This window comes from Blastocystis sp. subtype 4 (assembly GCF_000743755.1).
Source record: "Blastocystis sp. subtype 4 strain WR1 chromosome Unknown seqid_0132, whole genome shotgun sequence".
Taxonomy (NCBI): domain Eukaryota; class Bigyra; order Opalinata; family Blastocystidae; genus Blastocystis; species Blastocystis sp. subtype 4.
Genome location: NW_014569415.1, coordinates 17,296 through 28,164, shown reverse-complemented (window position 1 = coordinate 28,164; position 10,869 = coordinate 17,296). Strand labels below are relative to the sequence as shown.

The following is a 10,869-nucleotide window of genomic DNA, read 5'->3' as shown; positions in this document are numbered from 1 at the left end:
GATGGAAAGGATTTGAAGAGTGGAAACAACAGACTGGGTTTGGGAGTTGAGTTTCTGTTTTGAGTAAGGTGTTTGTGACAAAGAAGTGATTGTTTGTTAACCTGTGATATTACTTTCGAAAAGGTTGTTTTTATCATCTTCCTTACATTTGTGACGAAGCGTTTGGATATGGGTGGTGATGGCAAATTGGAGGTCATTTCTTTCGTTAATTAATACCCTATCCTTCATTTCTTTCATTTCGTATTTCGTATTCTCCCACATTTAGGCCATGTTAAAGGATTACAGAATAACCATTCTATCTTTCTAGAGAGGTCTCCTTCTTTCATTCCTTGTATATACTATATTAGTTTGTTTGATTATTAGTTTGGGCATGGGCAAGAAGTCGTTTCTCCAATAAAACTGGTGATCAAAATCACTCTACATTTGATAACTAAGAATCCGTTTAATCACTTTGTATTTGAATTACTAACTCCCATTCTTTAACTATTATCTGTATACTAAGTACTGCGTTTGTATCTTGCTTTCTCCTTCTTGCTTTACTGCCTGAATTGAGTAATTGCCCGTATTTCTGTTGTGCTTGCACATTGTATTGGTTTAATGGTTCGATGCTTATGAATTGAATTTAAAGATAGAGTATATCCCATTTTTGTCAGCCGATTCCAAATAGTGGTAGTAGTGCTGAGAACACCAAGGAACAACTGATTTGTGAAGATAGTGCGCATTTGGATTCATTTTTGGATGGAAATAATAATTTTCGTAGAATCCAAAGGGTAACAAGTGGGAATTCGGATGCTGGTAAGGAGGTATTCATTTTCTCTTTATGGGATAGGAAGAGATAGTTTATACCAAAATGAAGCTAGTTCAAACTATTGTATTGTCTCTTTTGTCTTATTATTGTAGCTCCCAATTATGGTTCTCATCCTGCTTCTGAACTATGGCACGGTATAGGTGCACACCAGTACTATTCACCCTTTGATGATAAAGAGCCAAATAATGCTCTATTCGATAATTCTTCGTTTGTGGATGGTTGAATATTTTGCTGGTTTTGTTATATTTTAGTTGATTCTTCATATCACAGAAGTACTAGAAGACAATCAAAGCTAACGGTGTTCGATGATGATCCTTTTTACCGACCTCCCGTTTCCCCACCAAGAGATTTACATTTATCGGATTATAGAGGTATTTGTCCACCTGAGACTGGCCTTCCCAGAAGTACCTGTAATCCTTCCTATCGTCGGTCCTATTCGTTACGATTGGATACTGATGTTCCTTGTTGTAGGTCCTTGAATTGGAATCGATTGTAGATGATCGTTCTAGACTTCGCCATTCTCTTCCTCTCTCCTTTTCGGAACGGTATAATTATTTGTTTGAAGATCCTCAGCATACGCCTGGGATTCCTGTGTCATCGTCGTATGTACCTGAATCGATACTGTCACGAGTTCCACTTCATCAGAGTCCTTTATATAGTCATTCAGAACAGGGTCAAAGATGTAGAACCTTGGTGTGAGTCTGATTGTAGATGCTACAGCTCCTAGTAGTCCTAGCTCCTTCCAATCAGAAGGAAAGCAGATACGAAGCTCAAGTAACTATTTGTAGTAAGAATTATGAGTAGAAACTCTTCCGCCAGGAGAGAATAATCCTAATGCACAGCCTGGAGCACGGTTGTGTTTTGAGTATATGAATACGGGGAAGTGAAGTTCGATACAGAGAGTAATGAGTAGGTGTCACCGAATGCTTCAAGGAGGAAACTGTCGTTATCGACATTTGTCTCCGAATCATCCTGATGCAATAGCAGATCGGTTCAAAAGTCACCTTTTATCAGAAGAAGAAATTATAAAGTACGGTCTTCGTCCTTGCGAGGAGTACGAAACAAATCCTTTTGCCCCAAAAGATGCTCCGATTTGTTTCGATTTCTTAAATCGTGGAGTGTGTGGAAGAACACAAGAAATGAAAGTCTGTCGGTATCGTCATTTGCTGCCAGAGCATCCGGAAGCTATTAAGGATAGAATGAAATCTCTGTATGAGTAGATTTCTGGATGTCATTGCGTATTTTTGTCTGGGTTGTTGTTCATTTGTGTTTCTTCATAAGGAAATGATTATTCGGATTTGAGGAACCGAAATAGGGTTCGAGAGCCGAATTATTTGATTCATTGCTTCTCACATTGATTATGCCCAAACTACCCAATATCCTTGTCACTGGAACTCCTGGAACAGGAAAAACGACGTTTGCTGATATGATTGCTGTATGTGCTGTTTCTTTGGCACGATATGTAGGAAAAGACTGGAATGCGTCGCATTACTGTTGGAGAAATAGTAATCATTATTTGGTGCAGGTTTATTGTCTAGGTCAAACGGGAGCATTTCAGCTCTGGATGGGATGAAGAGTTCCAATGCATGATTGTTGATGAAAATGCTGAAGATCAAGTAGGTTCCATTCCTCATTTTCACCATTAGCTCTTGGATTACTTGGAACCACTTATGGGCGAAGGAGGCATTGTTTTAGAGCATCATACTGTTGATTTCTTTCCTGAACGGTGGTTTGATTTGGTTTTGGTGCTACGATGTGACAATACACTGCTCTATGATCGTCTGATGGATCGGTAAGATTTGATAGTTGTAAACACTCGTAGTGGATATCCTATCAACAAAGTGCAAGAAAATGTCGAGTGTGAGATTATGCAGGTGATTCTTGATGAAGCCCGTGAAAGCTACGATACGTCGATTGTACAAGAGCTGCGAAGTGATGAGTACGAGGATCTTGAGAGAAATGTGGAGCGGGTCAGTCAGTGGTTGGAAGCTTGGAAGAAGGAACACGAGAACGAGTAGTAACATTGTCCATTTATTGTTTTCGTTTTGTTGGTAATCACAACATCCTTCTTGATAGTGTGAATAAGAGTCGAATGGATAACCAGGAAGGTTGGATACCATCTAAGTATCGAATTCGACTCATTAAGTTGTTGTCAAGGAAAACGATTGTTGTTTCATTGTAGCAGTTCTTTGTGTATTTTACTAACTGTATAGAATTGCAGTTGTTTTATTGTCGATTATTGGAACGATTCAAAGTCTTCTTTCGCTTAGTCGATTAATGGTACCGAATGGATCGACCAAAAAGCATTATTTTGGCGGCTATAAGTCTTGTTGGACTAACGATAACCGATCTTCGCTTTCTTCTTTGCGATATCCACAAATCGATGCTGTATACACATGGGTGAATGGAAGTGATCCAGTTTGGTTTCGAGAGATGTCAAAGTACAAAGCAGAATACAATAAGGAACATCACCTGGAATCAGATGAAGAAGGCGATACAGCTACTTCATCAAATCGTTTTCGTGATAACGATGAGTTAAAGTATGGAGTAGTCTATATTATATATTGTAGATATAGTCTTCGTTCTTTGGAAGTGAATGCCCCTTGGATTCGAAATATCTATATTGTAACAAATGGTCAGATCCCACTGTGGTTGGATACAAGCAATCCCCGAGTTCATATAGTGACACATGAAGAGATCTTTACTGACAAGTCTGCATTACCTACGTTCTCATCACCAGCCATTGAGTTGAATCTTCACCACATTCCAGGTCTCTCCGATTACTTTATTTATTTCAATGATGACGTCTTTCTGGGGTCTCCAGTGTATCCATATGATTTTATGACTCTAACAAGCGGACAAGTTCTTTTTGGATCCTGGGAAGTTCCTGAATGTGCCTCTCGGTGTCGTTATAGTCAGTTAGGAAATGGTTATTGTGACTTTGCTTGTAACACTCCTTCGTGTGGATACGATTTGGGTGACTGTGCTCCTGTTACTCCTACACCTTCTTCAGCTCCTCCAGAAATGTCTTCTCCAGTCTATGTGATGAGATTAGCAGCAGAAGAAGTGGAGAAATTGGAGTTTATCAAGGCAGATGAGACTGTTGAGCTTATGGAGTTCTGCTCTACTTCTTGTGGTCATACGTGGTTGGGAGATGGTGTAGTAGACTATCAAGAGGACTGATTCATAGATATGTGATCCACGTTGTAACAATGCAGAGTGTGGATATGATGGTTATGATTGTAAGCCTAATGAAGCGATGGTTCCGCCCTTGGTGATCACCCCTTTGTGTCAACATGATGCTTTGAATGAAGATGGGCTAGTTCGCTTTGTGATTGAAGAATGGAAAGATGTATCATTTCCTCTGTATATATCTCGAGTCTCAAGTCCAATCATTCCTAATGTTAATTACATTGACTTGAATATGGAGAATATAGAGTCTATAATCAGGGCTGAGATTCTAGAAGATCGTAAAATCAAAGAATCCAATTAAACAATAGAATTTGTCTTTGAATCAATCTATAATCAAGAAATGAAACGACTGATGATCGTATTACAACCTTCTGTTGCATCGAGACGTTTAGTTCTTCATCTTCATTGCATTACTTCCACTAAACTTCATGTTTATATCGAGATCCTTCGATTTGTTGTTCAGAATCAAGCAGATAATGTATTACAATCATCATTGAATCCTTCACTAACTCTGCCTTCGGACAATCAATCTCAAGCATTCATTCGGTTTCATGTGGAGATGAATCGAGGTGACTCTTCTTCCTATCAATCAGCAACTCCACAGATTGCTATTGCATCTGTTGATATTCTTCCTCCACGAGCTGAATTGAATGCTTTCAAGACTTGTGAGGCATGGCAACGATCAGTGATTCCAATGAATATCTCTGTAGTCTCAGATCAACATGCTGTTGCTTGCACAGTCCTGAAAGTCACCCATAATTCACAAGTGAATCCCATTCAACTCATTGAATCAGATCAGTGGGAGAATGAAGAGTTTTGGATAGGTCTACGTAGCAAATTACGACAGCAGATGCCAGAAGGACCAGATGAAAACCTCTGTCGTGATCATTTGAGATTGGAATTAGATCAAACTATGGCTGACACGAATACACTGGTATTTGAAATGAATGTCACTCGTTTTGTTCCATTTTCGTTTCTCTCTCTTGTTCATCCTGTGTCTTCTCTGTTTTCACCTCAAGACCTTTCTTATTTGAGTATATCTGAAATCATACACTGGTTGCAGAATGATGAACTTGTGATCATGCTTCCAATTCATGAGACAATGCAATGTAATGTTGTTATCGAGAATTCTCAGTCTGTTGATGAAATTGATGTGGAGTCAATCCCTCTTCAAGTAACTACGAAGCATAGTGCGTATGCTGCTGATATTGGATTGGTATTCAATATGTCGCTTCTGAAACGAGTATGGAATGAGACTCAGGAGGAATTGAATTACAAGAGACAGCTAAGTGAAGAGACCCAGAAAGCAGAAGAATTATTAGATGAGATCATGCTCTTAGTTTGTGTTAATAGAGCTGTTTATAAATAGAATCCTCTCTCACCTCGATTCCAACACTATTTCCAAACTCATGGTATTCAGCATCTTGATGAAGTTGCTACCATCTTCACCAATACATCACTCTCCATTCCGACAGGTCGTCGTCTTGCTGACACCTATCGTGATTCGCTCATACATACCAATCTAGCTCTGATTCGAATGTTTGGTAACCGAGATCGATTAGTCCCTGCTCATATGCCTCATCTTATCAACAAACATATTATGGAGGTCATTGAAAGGAATATGACAGAGTTAGTGACTGATACTATTCATCATCGCTTCCGTGAAGGAAATGATCTTCAATATGCCTTTTTATACTTCCATTATCATTATCATTTAGAGTGGTTAAAGAGAGGTGAACAAATGGAGATGGTATGGAAATGGATTGATGCTGATAGTGATGGTGTTCTGAATGACAATGAATTGGATTCATTGAATACTATTGTAAATGATAAAAGAGCAGGAGAAAAGGAAAAGATCATTCTATTGACTTGTTTGAAAGGGAATTTGACAGAAAAGGAAGAATTGTATCATGATGCGAGACACAATTTGAAACGACATTCATTCTATTCGTTGAATATCACTTTTGAAGATTTTAAACAATGTGATCTTGTTCGATATGCAATTGACAGGAAATTCCCGTTCATAATGCATTTTGAACAAGCATCTGATGAAAATGTTGCCTTCCAAATGATTAACGATGATTTTGCGGATACTCTGAAACAACTTGATAGTGTCCGACAAAGGAAATCGAAATTCGTTTGTATCAATGACAATATTCATAACAAAACTCCTGAATTGGCTAGAATCATTCATGACTTTTATGAGTCTTTCTTCCCTCTTCCTTCGCAATTTGAGAAGGATCGAAGTAAGATCCAAGTAGATGGGTTAATGAATAGAAAGTATAGTTCGAACTAGGAGATTAATGCGAATTTTCCATTCGTTCTTCAATCTGTATATTATCAAGTATGGTGTGAAAGTTGTTGTAGCATTGTTATTTGTGTCATTGGTTGTATCCTTCTTGAGGTTCGTTTCGATTCACTGATTGATATGTAGTGACATTAGTAAGCCACCAAGACGATGCAAGGAAGTACAAGTTTAATTTAGCTAATTATTGTTTGTTGATAATGAAATAAAAGAGCATAATCCCAGATCGTTTTGTTCATGGTTTAAATGGAATGAATGGAATGATATTAAGAGTACATTAGCTGACGAATTTCTTGCTGATTTGGACGAACTAGAAGCGGAAGAAGAGCAAGAGACTCAGGAGCAAAAGACTATTGATTCTGTTCAGAATGAGACCGATCGAGGAAATGAAATGGATGAGGAGAATAGCGAGGACGAGGACAGCGATAATGAAGAAGACGTAGGAATTTTGTATTTCCATGTCACTGAGTTGAATAAAACAGTCCAAGAATATATTCCCGGAGCAGTAACTCATCTTGGGAAGGATCCATTGTTCTTGACTCATATAGAAGTGATTTTGTACGACTCAAAATGATGTATAGAATATTAAGAAAATGATGAATGATCCAAATTCTTCCTTTGATACAGATTACAGTCTCAATCTAGAAGAGAATCCAGAGTATGTTCATTATGTATACTTCATAGTGTAGATACTCTTTAGTAGTCAAAACAAATAATCTCCTTTCCAAGATTGGAGAAGAGATTATTGCCATTCATCATGCCGTTGTTGATATTTTTAAATCTCGGTTCCCAGAATTAGAAACTCTCGTTCCAAGTGCTTTGGATTATCTCAGACTAGTAGCACGGATTCAAAACGAAACTGTGAGTCTATGATTTGCCTTTCATCTCATAGGATATGAATAATGTGAAAATGGATGATATTCTCCCTCCTAGTCAGATCATGGTAGTAACTGTCACTGGATCTACTTCGATTGGTGAATTGTTGTCAGAATCAAAGCTAAAGGAAGTTCTATCTTTATCTGAGGAAGCAATTCAACTTGATGAAGATCGTTCCTTATTACTTCGTTTTATTGAATCCAGAATGACGAAATTGGCTCCTAATGTATCAGCCTTGGTCGGAACCCACATTGCAGCCCGTATTATTGGTCAAGTTGGTGGTTTGAAAGCATTATCAACAATGCCTGCTTGTAATGTTATGTTAGTGGGGCAACAAAAGCAAATATTCGAGGGATTTGGTTTGGCAGCACGTCGACACACGGGAATTATCTATCAAACAGATCTCGTTCAAGATGCTCCTGAAGATTTGAGAATGAAAGCAAGTCGGTACTAATACATACAATCGATGAACTATAGTGTATTAGCGAATAAACTGACCTTAGCAGCACGTATCGATGCTCAAGGGATTCAATCGAACGAACAAGGTTCTCAATATCGACGAGAAATTCAAGAGAAGATTGATAAGTGGCAACAACCGTCATTAGGAATGCGGCAAAAGCCTCTTCCGGTTCCTGGAGATGCTCCGAAGAAGCGACGTGGAGGTCGACGAATGCGAAAGCTAAAAGAAGCACGAGCAATGACAGAGATTCAGAAACGAATGAATCGTCGAGGATTTGGTGTTGCTGCCAATAATTACGCAGATGAAGCAATGGGTATCGAATATGGATCATTAGAACAGGGAACTGGAGATATTCGAAAGGTGACAGTAAAGAAAATGAAGTTGTGTAGGGTTTGAGAATGGATATGATAAATAGCTCAAAAGACGTTGAAACGGATTGGTGAAGCTTCAAATAAGGGATACATCTCTGGACTCGCTTCTAGCTTCAATTTGGCTGATGCTCAAGGAATTGAGCTAATTAGCACAGCCAAGAAGCCAGAGAAGAAAGAATCAAGTTATTTCAATGCTGCAAGTGGATTCTCTAGTGTTGGACCCAAGAAATCATCAGTTGTTTGTTATGTCTGAACCAAAACCATCTTCGAAACGGCAGTTCGTATCTTAGTATTACCTTCAATTAGATTTAGATGGGACCTGTCCCGAAGCCATATATCCCAAAGAAGAAGAGAGTTGCGAGTGAAACAGAATACAAACCTATTCTACAGCAAAAGAGTTAGTATATTCTGGATTAATAATCCGCTAGTACAATGGAAGGAACTTGAAGTGGAAGAAAACTTGAAGCAGTATGCGAAACAGTAATGTTATGTTTATGTAATAACGAATAGACAATTCACAGTTAAATCCAAGATTCCGACAGATGTCGACTCTGTGCTCTCAGGGCATGACGGAGCTATCACTGCATTACGGTGGCACCCTGTATATGGTCATTTGCTGGTTTCATCATCGTTGGATTCATCAGTGCGATTATGGTCAGTGTATCCTAACAAAGGAGAGGTACTGAATCTGAGACACACACAAGGAGTGAAGGATATACGGTGGAGTGTCGATGGATGTACTTTGTTCTCTGGTGGCCTTGATTGTTATGTGAATGTGATTGATACTGAAAAGGGTGTCTGTTCTCATTCTTATAAGCATACAGAGTGATTTATGGATCAGAACAGTGACAAGTAGATGGGTTACTAGTTTGTGTGCTCATCCCACAAATCCCTCTCTCTTTCTCTCAGGTGGTCACCAGAAGGGAATTGTATGTTGGGATACACGTGTTGGAAGTGTTGTCTGCGAGTATTTTGCGGAGTTTGGTGAAGTAGAAGACATGACATTTCTTGATGTAGAAATGAATCCGAAACGTAATGAATAGAAGAATGGAAACTCGTTTCTTTCCAGTGCTGAAATCACAAAGAGGAATTCAACAGATAAGGGATTAATTGTGTGGGATTTCCGATCTGGAGCTCCTCTTTCTAACCAGATCTATCTCGAAACATACACTTGTTCTTGCGTAAGAAAGCACCCAACCGAAGAAGTGTTCGTAGCTCAGAGTGCTGCAGATTATCTTGCACTATTCCAATCGACTAAACCATATCGATTGAATCGTACGAAGGTAGTAATGGTGTTGAATGATGATTATAGCGATATGGAGGTCATAAAGTAAGTGGATATAAGATTGGGTTTTCCTTCTCTCCAGATGGAGAAATCATTGTTACAGGATCCACGGGAGGGTCTTTGTATTTCTATGATTATCATACTTCAAGGATATTGGATGTGATGAGAGCCTTCAACAAATGTGCTTGTATGTGTGCTGAATATCATCCTCGCCTATCAAGTGCTATTGCAATTGGTAGTTGGGATGGTAAAATTGCTGTTCTAAAGTGAATGCTATTTGTGAACAAACCACATGCCAATTATAGTATAAAATGGGTTGAACTGTCCGGAATCAACTTCCTGCGAAGGGTATTCAGTCTATCAGCTGTCATCTCCTTCATACACAGAATCATTCCATCACAATCAATCTCTACTTCTTCATCTCCATTCACACGAATATTCTCCTTTCCGCTGACACGCTCTAACACATCCAAATCTGTACTGGACAGAGTCGAGTCATTGGAGCTCTCAGATTTGATACGCATCATTTGTAATTTATGTTCAATAGACGAATCATCATAATGAACAATGAAACCACCATCTGTCTTCACCATAGTATTATGCTTCTGTGGTGGAAGAGGAGTGCACAGAACACCCGCAGTATCGAATTCTACGTCAAAGAGTATCAATATTTCTACTCAATTTACCATTACGCATTATCTCCACATTCCGAAGTGAACGGACAGGAGAACGTAATAGAAAAGGCTTTCGATGTCCACATTGCTGTTTTAATCGATATTGCAGACGCATTGGGGTTTTTGTTCGATCATACATATCTTTCGTCTCCCTCCAGTCCTTACTCTTTCGAATTGGGGTACATGGCTGACTAATGAAGGTATTGGAAACCACAATAGGATCATCGATCATCCCCACGTACTGGAGACGCTTTCGAATCATCTCACCTCTACCTTCTAAACGGAAACACTTTTCAGCATGCGGCGAAAAACGCGAATTAAACTCAGAGGGAGATAAACGAACCCCTCCAGAGGGATGTGACACAGAAGGTGGCGCTGTAGCGAAGCCTGAAGAAAAAGAATAGAAATCATAGGGACTTGCAGAAAGTGGAAGAAGCGGTGAATCCATACCTAGAAGAGGAGAATAGCATGACGATTCGTGCAAAGTCGGTAAGGCGATGCCCGCCGTCATGGGGATGTGGCTCGAATATGTTGTAGAAAGATCCATGTACATGTCTGGAATCATTGCCTTCGGTGTTCCTGGCTCTAACGACACATTGTCAATGGCCTTAACAGTAGAGCTCTATCGTTCAGACTCCTAAGTACGACAGAAGTACCATAGATTTGAAAATAAAGAGAAAGAAGCAGTAGTAATGATCAGAAACGAGATGATTCAGGAAAATGCAATGGATGTCGCTTTACTCCCTTTCACGATCACAACAACAATGAAATCTATTGGGTAATTCCAACTATCCTTATAGCCAACGATCTGGATCTCGGATTGACGAGTATTTGAGGTTATCAGGAATAGCGATCTTGTCACGAGTTTTTGATTCTGTTTTTTGCAGATTTATTGTGT

At 39.2% G+C, this 10,869-nt stretch overlaps 5 protein-coding genes across 5 annotated transcripts; all 5 read left to right on the top strand.

The window, feature by feature from the left end:
* Positions 1-789: 789 nt before the first annotated feature.
* On the top strand, positions 790-2,028 carry JH06_2212 (hypothetical protein; the record flags this gene model as incomplete). Its single annotated transcript, XM_014671831.1, has 7 exons — positions 790-871; positions 901-1,026; positions 1,060-1,275; positions 1,305-1,490; positions 1,520-1,582; positions 1,613-1,691; positions 1,722-2,028. 7 exons carry the CDS (start codon positions 790-792, stop codon positions 2,026-2,028), a joined length of 1,059 nt encoding a protein of 352 aa, XP_014527317.1.
* Positions 2,029-2,168: 140 nt separating this feature from the next.
* On the top strand, positions 2,169-2,826 carry JH06_2211 (p-loop containing nucleoside triphosphate hydrolase protein; the record flags this gene model as incomplete). Its single annotated transcript, XM_014671830.1, has 5 exons — positions 2,169-2,252; positions 2,275-2,313; positions 2,347-2,424; positions 2,455-2,600; positions 2,631-2,826. 5 exons carry the CDS (start codon positions 2,169-2,171, stop codon positions 2,824-2,826), a joined length of 543 nt encoding a protein of 180 aa, XP_014527316.1.
* Positions 2,827-3,085: 259 nt separating this feature from the next.
* On the top strand, positions 3,086-4,086 carry JH06_2210 (n-acetylglucosamine-1-phosphotransferase subunits alpha; the record flags this gene model as incomplete). The annotated part of the gene is made up of 4 exons (XM_014671829.1): positions 3,086-3,348; positions 3,385-3,967; positions 3,999-4,027; positions 4,056-4,086. 4 exons carry the CDS (start codon positions 3,086-3,088, stop codon positions 4,084-4,086), a joined length of 906 nt encoding a protein of 301 aa, XP_014527315.1.
* A 473-nt stretch (positions 4,087-4,559) lies between these two features.
* JH06_2209 (n-acetylglucosamine-1-phosphotransferase subunits alpha beta) lies at positions 4,560-6,304 on the top strand (the record flags this gene model as incomplete). Its single annotated transcript, XM_014671828.1, has 3 exons — positions 4,560-5,339; positions 5,370-6,257; positions 6,287-6,304. The coding sequence occupies 3 exons, from the start codon at positions 4,560-4,562 to the stop codon at positions 6,302-6,304; spliced, it is 1,686 nt and encodes a 561-aa protein (XP_014527314.1).
* Positions 6,305-6,696: 392 nt separating this feature from the next.
* Positions 6,697-9,567, top strand: JH06_2208 (hypothetical protein; the record flags this gene model as incomplete). Its single annotated transcript, XM_014671827.1, is given in 12 exon segments — positions 6,697-6,855; positions 6,887-6,963; positions 6,995-7,166; positions 7,198-7,628; positions 7,659-8,026; positions 8,057-8,212; positions 8,226-8,301; positions 8,415-8,492; positions 8,523-8,837; positions 8,869-9,025; positions 9,056-9,295; positions 9,325-9,567. The coding sequence occupies 12 exon segments, from the start codon at positions 6,697-6,699 to the stop codon at positions 9,565-9,567; spliced, it is 2,472 nt and encodes an 823-aa protein (XP_014527313.1).
* Between the last annotated feature and the right edge of the window lie 1,302 nt (positions 9,568-10,869).